The sequence below is a fragment of the Crotalus tigris genome, unplaced genomic scaffold (assembly GCF_016545835.1).
Source record: "Crotalus tigris isolate CLP2741 ecotype Arizona unplaced genomic scaffold, ASM1654583v1 scf7180000024370.6872682, whole genome shotgun sequence".
In the NCBI taxonomy this organism is placed as follows: Eukaryota; Metazoa; Chordata; class Lepidosauria; order Squamata; family Viperidae; genus Crotalus; species Crotalus tigris.
This window is the reverse complement of record NW_024100540.1, coordinates 2,353,646-2,369,986: the sequence shown is the minus strand read 5'-3', so window position 1 is coordinate 2,369,986 and position 16,341 is coordinate 2,353,646. Positions and strand designations below refer to the sequence as shown.

Sequence of the window (16,341 nt, the reverse complement as noted above, 5' to 3'; positions counted from 1 at the left end):
CTAATGCTGGGAAAGATTGAGGGCAATAGAAGAAGGGGACGACAGAGAATGAGGTGGCTGGATGGAGTCACTGAAGCAGTAGGCGTGAGCTTAAATGGACTCCAGAAGATGGTAGAGGACAGGAAGGCCTGGAGGAACATTGCCCATGGGGTCACGATGGGTCGGACATGACTTCGCAACTAACAACAACAAATATATATATTCTAACTAACTAACTAACAGATATTCTTCTCCTGTTGATCATATTTTGCAGACACCATTTGAGCCAATAGGCACAATTTGCATTTGGTACTTAATGTATGTGCGTATGAGAGGAGTGATAAGTAAATTATGATTGAGAATGTCATTGTCTCTGGTGCCACTTTTCCTGTTTGCAGTGAAAGAAGAAGCGCAGAGGCTGATCAAGTCGTTTTTCAAAAGACGGGACAAGTGTGAAAATGAAACAGACTGGCAAGAGCTGACCCCTTTGGAAACGTGACTCACAAAAGGCCCGGCTTCGCTTTGCTGGTTGTGACAGAAGACTGTCCCTCCAAGTTTTGCTGTAACTACTATGCTTTGTAACCGTGCAATGGGGAAGTGGAGGGAGAGGGCAGCTGAGGGAGAGAGAGGTGTCGGGGTTAAGGATTTTATCTGCACAGCAGATTTTCTCTTTCTGGAAAAAAATAATAATAAGTCATGTCGTTGTCAGGTTTTGAGTGCAGCCCACTTTCCTTCTTCTAGCAAGTATGAGTGAACTGAATTTTATTATTTGGCTAGGCATATGATTGTGACTGGAGAGTCTCCAGTCTTTTAATACAGATTTCACTGGCAGCTGCCTTAAATAGAAGATAAGGCATTTGCTTCAGTCAGGGTTTGTTTGCTGTGAGAGTAAGGTGTTGGAGAGTACTCTGGGGAAGATCAGCTAATTTATAATTGGGAGGAAACCCAGAAGGGTTATTTTGGCCAAAGCTTTTTAGATTTCTGTTCTTTTATGGTGTTGACATGTTTCTTTTATTCCAAAAGTGTTCCCTTGCACCAGAATAATTTAAAAAAAAAATTCAAGTTCATAAACTGTAACAAAATGTGCTGAGTTGACTGGGCAGCATATTGACAGTACTGTATTTTCCCTGAGTTGGTAATATAATAACAAATGCAGCAAATTAAGGGCATAGCAACCAGTACTAATTAAACACAGGCAGCGCTTTGTTTTTTTAAGAGCTGTTTAGGGAGGAATGTGGGTAACAAACTTTTTTAATCCTTAAGCTTTCCTACATTATTTTTGTTCCCAGTTGCTGCTCCAGTAACCCTGCTCTCCTATGAAGTTCTAAATGCGCAATTAAGGAATTCTGTCTTCCTTCTGCATCCTGTCAGTATTTGCTATGCGTATTTCAGGGACCTCCTTTCAGCTGCCCTGTTAGGTATCAGTGTACAGTTTTCTTCATCTCTCACCAGTATGACCAGGGTCTTTGCTGGCTGAGATGGAAGTTATATCTTTAAACTGGGTTTGGGAAGAGAGTTCTGAAAGGTTATTTTTAAGGAGAGAATTAATATTGTATCTTGTTTCTGTTATTAGTTGGCAGGTCTTTCTTTATCCAAGAGAGACCAATCACACCTATTATGGTTGGAAGTGTCTAGTTAGAAGCAAGTTTTTCTTTTCATAAAACCTCAGGAATAAAGGTCCATACACCCCCTTCCCAAAGATTTTGTTTGTCGATATTAATCGAATGGAAGTGCCTGATATATTTAAGGAAAATGGCCGTTGCAGTATCAGTGCACATTGCTCTAAATTTATGCAGTAGTAATATTTTACATTGCATTTTTATTTTTGCATATGGAGTAAATTTTGGACCCTTACAGAAGATCATTATTCACAAACATTTTCAGTGGATTCTTGCAAAGCTGTTACGCAGATTATTTATAGGGTGAGGAGCTGTAACATTTTTGGAGACCCTTGGATTTGCCACACTATAAAACATGGATTTGTTCTATTAAAAATAGTTTTAGGTAAATAATGTAAAATTAGCACTTTAAAATATGAAAAATGTGAGAAATTTATCAACTACTGTAGTAGTCTCCAATTCCCACCTTGAAGTTGAGGTGCTTCAAATAGTTTTGTTTTTTTTAGGCAGGGAAAAAAAATGTTTACAGTCTGCTCACATTCCCTATCATAAGTAGAGAAATAAATGTGCATTTGAAAGAAATAAACTAATTCTTTTCGTATGTCACATACTTTAAAGCCATACTACTGGACTGTGCCTCCCATCTAGACCTAACTAGTAACTCAGTATTATGGCAAAGTGACCTACAGCTTATAAGGAAAATGCTGCTTTAATAATATTTAAGAGGAACTGGATATATTTGGGGAATCTTGGTTAAAATAGTAGTTTTTATCATTGTGGTTTTTTGACCTGTGCCTTAGATCTGTCCCTAGAGAAGCCACTGATCTTTCTAATGTTGAGAGCTGATAGACAAAGGCAGAATTGTGGAAGAGATCTTCAAATTAGCTTCTGGTGAAGAAATAGGCTTTGTAACTTTAAAGGTACATGGCAAGCTGCTAATAAAGTTAATGTTAAAGATGTTACCCTAGTGGCTTTTATTTATTTAGAACAAAACTTTGTGTGTCTGGTAAAGTTAATCTGCGAGTACTTAGCATACTCTGTGAACTAAGAGAATTTCCAAATGGGAACCATTCTGCATTCCATATAAAATGCACACAATTGTTTGTGTTCAACAGCTGAGCTGATTTATTTCTGACTACAGTATATCTTAAATGACACAACAAATTTTCCCACTTGCAGCCTACCAAATGTGCAGGTGGGCTGATTGATTTGATTATTTGTTTATATCAATTTTTTACATAGAATAAAAGGCTAATCAAAAGAAAAAGAGGAAACAAAGGAACAGAAAGAAAAAAGTACAAGAAATGAAAAAGAAAGATTTTGTACCGTATACAAAATCAGTTTATCATGAACCTTTTCTCTCTCATTGTCCTCAAGTCCCAATAAACAGAATTCTAGTTTCTTTGTCTATAAATTCTTTGTACCAGGTGTGAATTTGTATCCAAAATTTCTTAGCTTTTTCACAAGTTCACCATGATAAAATATTCCCTCATACTTTTTACATTTCCAGCACTGATTTGAAATGCCTTCGTACATTTTTTAAAATTTATTTAGTGTCATATACCAATAATACTTCTTTTTATAAAAAAAATACCTTAAATTATGCAATGTAATAAATTATCCACAGTCTCTCCCAAGCGTCCATCTCCGTTATATCCAAAGTTAATAGCCCATTTTGTCATATAGTCTTTAATCTGTTCTTCTATCAAATGTTTATACATTTTTGTGATTGCATATTCACCATTTGTACATAATTCAGTTTCAATTTTTTTTTTGCATTTCAATTCAGATAGTCTTTTTATCCATATTAAACCTATCTATTAACTGTGCACATGAAAACCATTGAAAGCTATGTCCTTTTGCAATTTCCATAAATAAGTGAGCTATTGCCTATTACTGAGGAAATGGCTTTCCTCCCTCTTCTATGATATAGCCAGATTCTCCCACCCCCACCCCCTTTGCAGAAATTCAGCTGCTGTAGAGCAAATGTTCTTAAACCAATCGACAGCTGGAAGTTTTGCACCTGCTCACAGCAATGACTGTTCGGCTGGGGTGGGCAAAGCCCTGGGCAAGCACCCAGAACTAAAAATATGGATTCGGGGCCACTAACTGTGCACTGTTCTTTGTGCCCTTCTACAGGATGGAAGACCTGAGTGGTTCATGCTAGTCTTATGTTTTGAAGTTGGTGGCAGTGAAGACCGTTAGTTAACTTTAAACTGCTTTTGAAGAATCAAGGAGTAGAAATTGTAACGATGTGAAGATGCCCTTGATTATCCAAGGATTAATAATATTGTTATGCATAGTTTAAGACAGAAGTCCCCAACCTTTTGTGCACCAGGGACCGATTCCGTGGTGAGAGGTTTTTCTGCGGACCGGAGGGTGTGTGGTTTTGTGTGCTGCATGCATTTTGTAAATGGGACTTTGCTTGTTTGTGTGGACTGGTTGCTGGCATGCCACGGCCCGGTACAGGTCCACGGACTAGGAGTTGGGAACCCCTGGTTTAAGAAATACATATTCCTTTCTTGTTTGTTTGCAAGAACATTCTGATTAAATGAAACTAGCAAACAGCAACAAAAATATCAAAAGTTCAAAGCCAGATTAAGGCCCTAAAAAGAGGCAGGAAAAAATAGACCTTTGATTTTAAATCTCCTCTCAATCTCTCTCAATCTCATGATCCTGGTTTCTTCTGGAATGAGGGAGAAAAAAAAGATCTCTATTTTTGCTTTTTATAAAGTGTGTGCAGTTTTATACATCTCTATCATTTCCCATGTTTTCTAAACTAAACATCAACAGGATATTTGGACAGAGAACATTACTGTATTTGAAACTTATAGTTTACCTCAGGGGTGGTGATGATAATATTATGTGGAGATTATTTAAAATCATCCAAAGGAAAAGTTATGTTTGCGTGTGTGTATGTGTGAGAGGCACAGAGCGCCCCAGTAGTTTTTTTTTCCAAAACAGCTTTATTAAATTTCAAGAGAAAATAAAATACAAGATAACAAAAAATGGGAGAAGGGATTCAAAAGGGGGAAAGTTAAAAAGTGAGGGGAAGAAGGTTGGAGGAATAAGCAATATATATATTAAAAAGACATCCAATTTTCCTCAGTATCGATACAAATATATAACTAGACAATCTCTTATTCTAAATTAAATATAAATTAAACATAGCATAGCCAATATTTAAGTTTAACATGTACAATCTACAATTAGTAATTCAAAAATACTTATTCATCATTATCAAACAAGATTATAAAAATAATTTCTAGTTTAAAAATAAACCTAACAAAATGTTAAGATAACCAAAATATTCAATTTCAGCATCTCTCATCAATTCATTTTTCCAAATCCAGTTTTTCATTACCATTTTACCTTTGTTTCATCTCTGTGTATTCTGTTATCTAATAAAAAATCCTTTAAAAATTCCCATATTTCCTCCATCAATCATAACAAAAGTTTCTAATCTCAGTTATACATCCCATCTTTACATTCTTACATAAATCACAAGTTCATTCCTTAAATTCACATATTTACCCATAATCAAAATTAATACTATACCCCAGTTTTAGAAGTTTAATCTTAATTCACTATCAATTAAAAAATCTACCAGTACTTTGACTATAAATCGCCATCATTAATACATAAATCTCTACTAAAATTTATTTTCTCATCTAAGCTCTCTATCAAATATATGTATGCACATCCTTTTCTTTTTGCAGTTCTCTTATTATTAACCCAACCTTTCTTTAAATAAAAATAATTTACTCAGCATAATCAATAAAAAATTAGAGGCCATCTTATTATGAATCTGTAACCAACCTTCATTATAATGTAGCCCCCCAAAAATAACTGTTACAGTCTATATATGTAACATATTTTCTCTTTCCAACATATGCTTCCTATTTCTTCCAGTTCCTTATCTATAATCTCCAGGCTCTTGTTCAACATGCATTTCTTTCTGTTTCTGTTAAATTTTGATCAAAATATAGTACATTTCCAGTTTGAAAATCAATAATCCTTGACAAAATATAGCTTGATCTATGAAATACAGTGTTTGCTTGGCGTACATCTAGTAAAACTAAAATGTTCCTCTCTTTTTCTCAAGCTCCATGTAGAGGTTTCTTTCAAAATAGTTATATTTAGATTTTCAGCTTTTAATCTTAAATGAAAATGATCATAAGAAAACTTGTTCCTGTATTTTTTTCTTTCTGTAGACCAGTGGTTCTCAACCTGTGGGTCGGGATCCCATTTGGGGTCGAACGACCATTTCACAGGGGTCGCCAAACAACGCAGTCCGCCATTTTTTCCCCCCTTTTCCTTAGCTGTGCTACTCCCTTTTGTTCTATTGGCTTTTGAAAGCCAGTAGAATAGACTCTCTTGAATAGAGTCTAATTCTATTGGCTTTCAAAAGCCAATAGGAATTATCCAGGCTGTCTCTGCCCTGCTGAGCCCGCCAAAAGTCCCATTCTGCAAACGGTGCTGCACCAGTTGAGTAGTCCTCGACTTACGACCGGTTGAGTAGTCCTCGACTTACGACCGGTTGGGGTCGCGGCATTAAAAAGATTGAGAACCACTGCTGTAGACAGTCACTTAAGATGTATTTATAAGGTGTCCTTCCTTAATTTTAATTTCCATTTTATATTTTATTTGTTTATGTTCCATCATATATAATTTATTATCCAGTAATTTTTGAATTCTCTCAAACTTAGCTTCTATGAACTAACATCTCTAAAAATGAGGTGTGGTTTCCTTCTCCCCCACCCCATCCCCCATCGTATTAAATAGCACGTTCTAGTGGCCAAGAGAATAATTGCACATTATGATTTCTCAGAGAAGGGGGGAGCAGACACAGAGAGCTCTTCCAATTACATTCATCGATAGATCCAAACCGAAATTAGAAAGGAAAAGAATACAGCTTCAAATATCACAGGTACAGATTGTTCAAATTTAAGTTTTCATCCTTCAGTAAAAAAGCAGTTTAGCCTCTTCCCCAAAGAGTTTAAAAATCCAAAATGTTGTCTTCTTGTTCTATAAGCTAAACTCCAAGTTTGATGAGTTTCAAAGCAGTTGAATACCAAGGTACCATTGTAGGGGTGTGTATGTGTATGATAAATCACTGTTTCAGGAAAGAATTTTAATGATTTGTATTTTTATTGTTCTGGAACATTTGGACAATTTAGATACAAATACAGTAAATGGATATCAGAGAGGAGTAATCTTCTCTAACACAGCAGCTCTTGTGTATTGGAACACAACTTTAATACTATCTATACTTGTATTACAATATATTAATCTAAGTTTTCTCCGTGGTCAAAAGAATAAGAACCAGCAATGCTTTGTAAATATGCGGTTAGGTGATCCACCAAAAGATACTCCAAAGCAGCTATGGTACATTTTATGGCTTGGAAGTTGAGAAGCTGCTTCTGCTGTCTGCAAGTTTAAGGGCTGGAAGTGATGCAGGGACGATGATAGGAGAATGGTGAATGGTGGTTCAGAAGAATGACGTTTCCATAGCTCACATCTCCCTGGGAGAAAGCACTTGCCAAGTAGACACATCAAAAGAGTACTGGCAAAAGATATTGCAGCCAACTTCTCTTGGTTGTCACTAAGCCTGGGAATCTGATTCGTTACCGATGATTATAATTAAATGATATAATACTTTAGCCTGTCAAAAGAGAAAGCAGTAGAAAATGCTTTTTTTTTTTCTATTCATTCATGCAGTTTCTCCTTCCAAAGCAAAGTCTCAAAATAACTTCTGTCAAACCTTCCATATAATTCTCTTTGTGCCTGTACAAACACAGCATATAATTTTTTGGGTAACCTAATGTTCTTTCTTCATAAAAAAAAAGTATTTGAGTGCTTTAGAGCCATAATCAGATCCATCAGAATTTTATCTACTCTCCTAAGTCCATCAACTGCTTTTTGCTTGGTCATATACCCTTGACCAAAGATCGATACCCTCCTTCAAACTGGGAGCACGCAGTTTCAGGAGAAATGCACGTGGAGCGGTGAGGTGCCTAGCCAACCAGATCAGCTGAATCAACCCTGGCGACCTATGGGGTGATAGATGTCACAGCCAGATCACCCTCACAGAACACTGAGGTAAGCAAGCAAGCCACAAAAAAAAATAAAGGCTATTGGCAGGAATAGTATTCTCCCTTTCTCTTAAAGCTAGAACAACCCCATTTCCCCCAAATATATACACTGAAAGCTGATGTTGCAAACCAGGGTTTGTTTGTTTTTTACACTGCAAAGCCACAGCTGCTGCCTATACTGATCTATGCTGTGCTATCTTTGGCTATGGTTTTTAAAAAGATAAACAATAAACATGTAGAATATTTCTATAAAAAGATAGCACAATTGATGTTTACCTGTTGTAATTCAAACCAGATTGTCTTGGGATTTTCTACTGAGCCATAGTTGATTTCTACGGCTGGAAGGCCAGCTGTGCTGAGTTGGCATAAGGTTTTCATCCGTAGTATCTGGTTCAGTGGAATGATGATCTGATTGCTCTGGACATGAGGAAAGATAAGCATAGTGGACACTGCAGAATCTGTCACCTTTTTCATCCTTTAATATTCCATTTCACCTTCAGTCAACTCCCATTAAGGGGAAATGTTCTCAGTGAAGGCCATGATTACATGTCAAGAAATGTTGGGAATGATTTTTAAAAGTAAATCTCAGGCATGTTAGTTGTCCAGTTTGATATGTGTGTGCGTTAAAATACATCAGTAAAATTCCATTGGGGGGACTGAATATGGCCAATAGAATTCAGATAATGTGAACACAGAATGTTGCTATCCTCACAGAATTGTGTTTTGACAATTTTGGTATGAAAGATTTGACCTAAAACTATAAAGGGTTTTACTAGACTTGTAAACTGCTCCAGTTGTTACTAGCCCTGAATGGCTAATATACAAACAAGGATAAAACATGAAGCAGAAGAAACACTGATGGCAATAATGTGGTACAGGTAGTTCTCAACTTGCAACCATTTGTTCAGTGACCATTCAAAGTTACAACAGTACTGAAAAAAAGTGACTTACGACTGATTTTCACACTTAATGACCGTTGGAGCATCCCCATGGTCATTGATCAAAATTTGGGTCCTTGGCAACTAGCATGTATTTATGACAGTTGTACTGTCCCAGTGTCAGGTGATCATCATTTGTCACCTACGCAACCAGCTTGTGACAAGTCAATGGGGGGAAAGCCAGATTCGTTTTAACAACTGCATGGTTCACTTAACAACTGTAGTGATTTGCTTAACTGTGGCAAAGATCATAAAATGAGGTACATCTCATTTAACAACTGTCCCACTTAATTAACAATGGAAATTTGGAGCTCAGCTGTGGTCGTAAGTCAAGGGCTATCTTCTTCATGCACCAGGGAGCGTTAGCATTGGCTTAAAAACATATCAGCCAGCAAGACTTAATGAAATGGCTGGATTGTATTTGCTTTTTAAAATCTCAGCATGGCTGATGTTAGTAACCAAATGTTGTGGGGAATAAAGAATAAAAATATCTTCTGATAAAGTCAGGCCAAGGAAAGGTTGGTATCCTTGAAAGAGCCATGAGGCCATGTCCTGACTTGAAGTGGTATCCTATGCTACTTATGTTCCAGTGTTTCATCCATTGTGACATTTCTGTTCGAACCTTACCTGGGTTTCCCTGCTCATTACAACAATCTCCTCCTGGTTCACTCCTACGATGCAAGGTGAGGGGATATCTGGGGCACTGGTCCTCTCTGCAGAGAAAACATTATAGCCAAAGAGCGGCAGCTGAATCACATGCTCTGCAAGAAGAGAAACAAGACAGGAATGGAATGTCAGACTCGCCAAAACCACTCCAGCTGTGCATCTTTTCCAGGGCAAATTGCCATCTCTGCGGAAGCAAGAATGTGGCCCAAAGCCAAGCCGTTGAAGCTGTGGCACTTTCAAAGCTGCCCAAACCTCCATTTGCATACCCAACAATGCTTGCAGTTGTGGTTGGACATCTACTGCCATATGATTCCCTGCCTGCAAATCATCCCAAGTGGGCAATTACAGCAACCTTGGGAAAGCCTCTGTTTTCATGACAGCAATAGGCGAGACTACAGTTACTTTTCATGACGCTAAGGAGGTTTGCCTTTCAAGGGATTATTTCTGTGCTTTTGTTAGCTCCATTAACTAAAAAATCAACAAATCAACTCCACAAAAGGGCTAAAATGTCTTTTATTGAGATTGTAACAGAACCTTGTAAGCCTGTGATGTATAGATTCTCTTCTTGTAGTTCAATGAATTAGGAAGATGTCCGTGAGCTGTTTCTAAATGTTATCTGGCTGTTCTGAACTTAAAATATTTTTTTCCCCTTGTTGCCTTGGCAATGGAGCTTGCGTATCTCTGTCAAAGCAATTTTCCTTATTCTCTTGTTGATCCATATAGTCTTTGCCTCTGGCCTATATATACAAATGAATATTTATACAAGGGTCCTTTCACAGACCACAATTGTTGCTATATGTTTGGAGAAAATGGGTTTACGCATGTTGGCTAGCTGTGCAAGTAAATCTGGAAAGCTTTGCAATAATGTCTTGAGCAGATTTAAAATAGAGAACTGCCCACAACTTGCCCCATATAATGAGCGGGAGAGATTCTGCAGTGAAACACAAACTGAAATCATCCTTGGAGGTCATCTATGCATGCACAGCTTTGGCAACAATATGCAACTTATATGCATATAGAAATGATATAGCAATAAAGCTATCCCAAAATCTTGCCTATTGCAAGGATCTAGCCTACTTTGAGGATAATTATATAATGCATGTAGATATACAATGTACATACAACTTTGGAGGAAATTAGATATAAAAAAATAAAACATTCCCTTCAAATCCCACACTACCACGTTCAAAACATATTTCAGGTAGCAGCATAAAACCAGAACAAAGGTTAAGATGTTTATCAAATGCAGCTGTTGAACTCACCAATAAAACCTATTTGTGCCTGCAGTGGCTCCAATGGTTCTATCGTCTCCAGCTGATAAGCCATGGCAATTTCAACAATGTCTGGGGTGATGTTGATTGAAACAGGGATATAATTCTTCAGTTCCTCTCTATTTAAATAAATAGGAAATATGGACTTGACCATAAACTAAAATTACAGAGTATTCAGAAAAACTCTTCCATACCTGGGGAAGAATTACAGAGGATTTCTTGCCATTATTCTCAAGGTGAGCCAGAAAAAAACCTCATGCATGAATGCCAAGTGTTAGTGTGCAACTTGCAATTCCATGAATAAATACCGTAGGTATGGGAGAATTGATTTGGATGGAGCAGAGGTGTCAAACTGGTGGCCTGCAGGCCAGATATATCACATGCAGGCCACGCCCACCCCAGCTCCGCAAAGGCAAAAAAGACGTCACGATACGTCAAGTGACGCGATTGAGTTTGACATCTGTGGAATAGAGAACCAGGATCCTATGTAAAAGCAGGGGAGCTTAACTGGCTGCTGTTAAGAATCACTCTGAGGGAGATGGGCAGTTTTTAAATTATACACATACACAGACATATTCTTGTCTGAGGCTCTTGTTTTTGTGTATGGTAAATTTTTCATTTTATGTATGCTTTTTTGAAAATGCATTCAAAGAAAGCTACCCTAGGTTTTTGGAAAGAAAGAGAAATTATGCAATATAATTTGGGGTGTTGCAAGGCTCTGTTGAGTATGCTAACAGAGGTATCGGCATCTGTAAAGAACTGCTTTAATGGGAAACACATAGAGGGTCAGGGCAGTGACTCATTTCCTTAACACTATAGGTCTAAGCACACCATCTTTTCCCACTTTGGGGCCACTGCTTAGACTGCATCAATCAGTAAACAAACACCCTAGTCTACAATCTATTCTGAATTGATGTTCCTATCTCCATTCCAATACTGTAGAAAGCCTTACCTTGTAGGGACCGACTTAGTTCCTCTGGCCCAGTGCTGAAGCAAAGTCAAGGTGCCCAGCTGCTGCCCAAGTTTGCTGGTGTGCTGCAACGACAGTGAACCTGTCATATAATTCTGCAAGACCTAGTAATAAATAACCCAGAAGAGAGTTTGCTTTGTAGTTCTCCATAGTAGGCTTTTAAAGCAGTTATCACTGAAGGAACATTTGTAATTGCACAGGTTCTGCAATTCCTAGCATTATCCTGTGATAACAAAAAAAAATGTTTAATAAATAAGTAAATACAGCAAATTCAACCAAGCGGGAACAGGAATTTATCATGTACTCCTAGCCAATGCATAAGTCACCTTCCATAAGAATTAGTCAGCCATCCTTTGCGTTATTATCAAAATCATTGTCATCATCATCACCCCACATCTTCTTCAGGAGTTCTAGAAGGCATCCAAGGAGACCTGTCTTAATTTTATCCCCACAACAACCCACTGAACTACTTTGGGCAGAAAGTGACTGACACACACTCAATCCCTCCATGTAGTAGTAGTAGTAGTAATAGTAATAATAATAATAATAATAATAATAATAATAATAATAATAATAATAATAATAATACAAAATGCCAAATACAGTCTGAACATCTGGCTGACTGTGCGATGATCAATAATAATAATAATAATAATAATAATAATAATAATAATAATAATAATAAAGTTGGAAGGGACCTTGGAGGTCATCAAGTCCAACCCCCTGCTCAGGCAGGAAACCCTATACCATTTCGGACAAATGGCTGTCCAGTCTCTTCTTAAAAACTTCCAGTGTTGGAGCATTCACCGCTTCTGGAGGCAGGTTGTTCCACTGGTTAATTGTTCTACTGTCAGGAAGTTTCTCCTTAGTTCTAGGTTGCTTCTCTCCTTGATTAGTTTCCATCCGTTGCTTCTTGTCCTGCCTTCAGGTGCTTTGGAGAAAGTTTGACTCCCCTCTTCTTTGTGGCAGCCCCTGAGATATTGGAATACTGCTATCATGTCCCCCCTTGTCCTTCTCTTCGTTAAACTAGACATACCCAATTCTAGCAACCGTTCCTTATATGTTTTAGCCTCCAGTCCCCTAATCATCTTTGTTGCTCTTCTCTGTACTCTTTCTAGAGTCTCAACATCTTTTTTACGTCGTGGTGACCAAAACTGGATGCAGTATTCCAAGTGTGGCCTTACCAAGGCATTGTAGAGTGGTATTAATACTTCACGTGATCTTGATTCTATCCTCTGTTAATGCAGAGGGATAGGACTGTGTTGGCTTTTTTGGCAGCTGCAGCACACTGCTGGCTCATATTTAAATGATTGTCCACTAGGACTCCGAGATCCCTCTCACAGTTACTACTATTGAGCAAGGTATCCCCTATACTATACCTGTACATTTGGTTTTTCTTGCCTAACTGTAGAACTTTACTTTTTTCACCATTGAATTTCATTTTGTTAGATAACGCCCAGTGTTCAAGTCTGTCCAGATCCTCCTGTATCCTAAGCCTGTCTTCTGGAGTGTTGGCTATTCCTGCCAGCTTGGTGTCGTCTGCAAATTTGATGAGTTCCCCATCTATCCCCTCATCCAAATCATTGATGAAGATGTTGATGAAGATGATGGCCAAGTCCTAGTCCTAGTCTAGACCTTAACCATAATCCCATACCAGCTTTTTACAGTCTTAACTAACAGTGCAATACTTTTCCTTTCATACCTGGTTATAATGAAAGTTGATGTAGACCTCATTATCAAGGTGTAGAGGAATCTTCCAAGTGATCCTACAGAAACTTAGTCCTATTGAACTTTCGTCTAACAAATAGTCATGGACATATTCCTCCTGGTGCAAAGGCCTTATCATTTTGCCTGCATAGGATTAAAAAAAATGATGATCACGCCATCCCCACCCAAAGCACTGAGCTCAAAGGCAAATATTTTAAATATTTTCCCAAATACAGGTAGTCCTCGATTTACGATCACAAGTGAGCCCAAAATTTCTGTTGCTAAGTGAAACACTTGTTAAGTGAGTTCTGCCCTATTTTACAATCTTTCTTGCCACAGTTGTTAAGTGAATCACCGCAGTTATTAAGTTAGTCACACAGTTGTTAAGTGAATTTGGCTTCCCCCTTGCCTTTACTTGTCAGACATGATCCCAGGACACTGCAACCGTCATAAATAAGAGCCAGTTGCCAAGTGTCTGAATTTTGATCACATGACCATGGGGATAAGTCACTTTTTCAGTGCTGTTGTAACTTTGAACAGTCACTAAATGACCTGTTGTAAGTCGAGGATTACCTGTATAAGGCAACCTTATCCCCTTTACTATAAGTTTACTGCATGGTAACTTTCCAATTTTCAAGCTGATAGCAAAGTATAAGACGTATTAAACTCATCCAGCTTGTCTGTCAATTTTCACTGAACTGATAAGCATAGCTTATCAGACTTCACCAAAATGGTAACAATTTTTTTTTCTATCTCAGTCTTTCCATCTTCGTCTCATAAAACTTTTAAACTTTCTTTCAAAATTAGTTATTCCATACAGATGCCAAAAAAATGGTCATGACAGAAGGATAATATATATTTGGCATCATTTGAAAGCAAAACATGACATCTACACCTACACTTAAAAGGAACAGATGCAATTTAAATGTTATTTTTTAAAAAAAGCATTAAAGGAGCTGGCAATGAACATATATGCCTTAACTAGCAATGAGATTTTAACATTGGAAATGCTAAAGTAGTGGTGGCTACATTCAAAGAGGCAACTCTTAGTGCCACCAAGCAAAAGGCCCTGATAGCTTTTTCATATCCCCTACCTCAATGAATTTTCTATAGAGAGAAAGAGAAGAATGGGTGTGGCAAATATGGGGAAATTAAAAAAGAAAGGTGATAGTATTTGGACCCTCCATCAAATGTTACGAATGAAACAAGAGATTGCTCAACAAAAACCAAGATGCTCTGAAAGTACAAGACTTAAATTAAATTCCCTTAAAACTGTACATTACCATGATCAAGTATGGCAATTAACAGGCTGTGATTTCTAGAAAGGGTTACAAACTTGCTATTGTTGTATTAAAAAGTGGTTCAAAAAGAAAGAAAAAAGAAAAAAAAGAGTCCCCTACTGCTACCTGAGAATATATAAATAAGTCCAGATCCAAGACTCCTGGCAAATCTCTTTTAATAAGGAGTAGGAAGCCAGCCAAACCAAGCATGGAGCAAACCACCACAAGCCACACTTTAAATAAATAGGTGCAAGATCCTCTATGCATATCATAATGTGGCCCTAAAATCAATATCATGGCTATCATCCTAAATACATTCTTCATATTCAAGCTGTCATGGTTCTGACAGATGAAACTCTTCAAAGAACTTTGAGGCATTGTTTACCTTAAAGAATCTTTATTCACGGAACACAACATAATCGAAGCAAAAAACTGAATTCCACTCCCCTGAGCACATAGTATCAAAGCACAATTCCCTCCTTCAATTAACAGTCATAAATCACATTCCCCAATTAGCTTGAAGTGCCAGCTTCCTCTCCAGTTCTCCAGCCCCCAATTCCTTATCAGCTCTGGTTACAATAACTTTGCTTCTCACTCGGCTAGGTCTATTGTTATTATATCTAGCTGGACTCCCCCTCCCCCAGCATCATCTAACTCTAAAAGCAAAAGGTAAAAGATGCCTACATCTCCATTTGTTGTCAATGTAGAAACATCCGATGTTGTCAGCGTTGACACAAACCTTGAAAAATTACTCCGCCCTCTTCGAGTTCTATGGTTTTATGTATCAGGACATAGTAAAAATCACCTGGTCCGTAGCAGTGCTTAAAAATAGTTAAATACAACCTCAGATGAACAAGACATAAGATATTACACTACTATGTCATTATTTATTTTACAAAAAGAAAGGCAAAATGGACACGCCATGCCATGTGTTGTTTTTCATCTAAGATTGTATTTAATGACTTTTTAAGAACTGCTATGTCAATCAATGCTATGTCCTGATATGTAAAACTATAGAACTCAAAAAAGGGTTTACTTTCTTTTTCACAGGACCGTATACAACCCCAGAGAACTAGGACCCTGGCAGTAGAAGTCCATGGGAAAGAGAAAGCTTCATCAGAGTGAATCTCCATATTCAACAGATTTCACATATTGAAGTTGACTATCATCCACAGTACACTTGCCTTTGTCTTTGCTGGCTAGGATGGCAAATTCTTGGATCTCCTCCAACTCGGTAACTCCTATGTGCTTACAGATTTGCTTTAACACATCCGCTGTAACCTACAATCAGAAAAAAAATAGTCTATTTAAGCGTGTGCAAATTGCTTTGGACAAATGTAGTCCAAAGGTGTAAGGGAGATAGACAAATGAGATTTAAGTCTTGTTTAATTCCATTACTTTTAAAAATCTCTTTTTTGTTATGTAAGGAACAACCACAGATACCAAAAAAAACCAAAACCATGTTGAGAAACAGTGGGTGAAACAAGCCCTCTCGGTTTTCAGAAAGATGATCTGGATTCAATCAGAATAGAGCTGGAAGGGACCTTGGAGGTCTTCTAGACCAACCCCTGCTGAAGCAGGAGACCCTATACCGTTTCAGATAGATGGCTAGGAAGTTTCTCCTTAATTCCAGTTTGCTTCTCTCCTTGATTTGTTTGCATCCATTGTTTCTTGTCCTGCCCTCTGGTGCTTTGGAAAATAAGTTGACCCCTTCCACTTTGTGGCAGCCCCTTAAATACTGGAATACTGCTATCATGTCACCCCTATTTCTTCTTTTCTCTAGACTAGCCGTACTCAATTCCTGCAACCGTTCTTA

The 16,341-nt window shown here is 37.7% G+C and overlaps 2 protein-coding genes across 9 annotated transcripts in view; one reads left to right on the top strand and one right to left on the bottom strand.

Annotated features, from left to right (window-relative positions):
* Nucleotides 1–2,560, top strand: part of RECQL5 (RecQ like helicase 5) — a 65,935-nt gene extending 63,375 nt beyond the window's left edge. For all 5 annotated transcript variants that reach the window (XM_039328126.1, XM_039328125.1, XM_039328123.1 and 2 more), the window contains one exon: nt 378–2,560. In XM_039328126.1, coding sequence (XP_039184060.1) covers nt 378–478 — 101 coding nt within the window. In that variant the 3' untranslated portion in view covers nt 479–2,560. The remainder of the gene's footprint in view (nt 1–377) is intronic.
* Nucleotides 2,561–6,730: 4,170 nt separating this feature from the next.
* Nucleotides 6,731–16,341, bottom strand: part of MYO15B (myosin XVB) — a 64,912-nt gene continuing 55,301 nt past the window's right edge. For 3 of the 4 annotated variants that reach the window (XM_039328094.1, XM_039328096.1, XM_039328095.1), the window contains exons 37-43: nt 15,710–15,806; nt 13,241–13,389; nt 11,521–11,642; nt 10,560–10,687; nt 9,259–9,392; nt 7,970–8,110; nt 6,731–7,263 (exon numbers count right to left, since the gene is read on the bottom strand). In XM_039328094.1, the coding sequence (XP_039184028.1) occupies nt 7,204–7,263; nt 7,970–8,110; nt 9,259–9,392; nt 10,560–10,687; nt 11,521–11,642; nt 13,241–13,389; nt 15,710–15,806 (831 nt within the window). In that variant the 3' untranslated portion in view covers nt 6,731–7,203. The remainder of the gene's footprint in view (nt 7,264–7,969; nt 8,111–9,258; nt 9,393–10,559; nt 10,688–11,520; nt 11,643–13,240; nt 13,390–15,709; nt 15,807–16,341) is intronic. The other variant, XM_039328097.1, reaches the window with a different exon arrangement.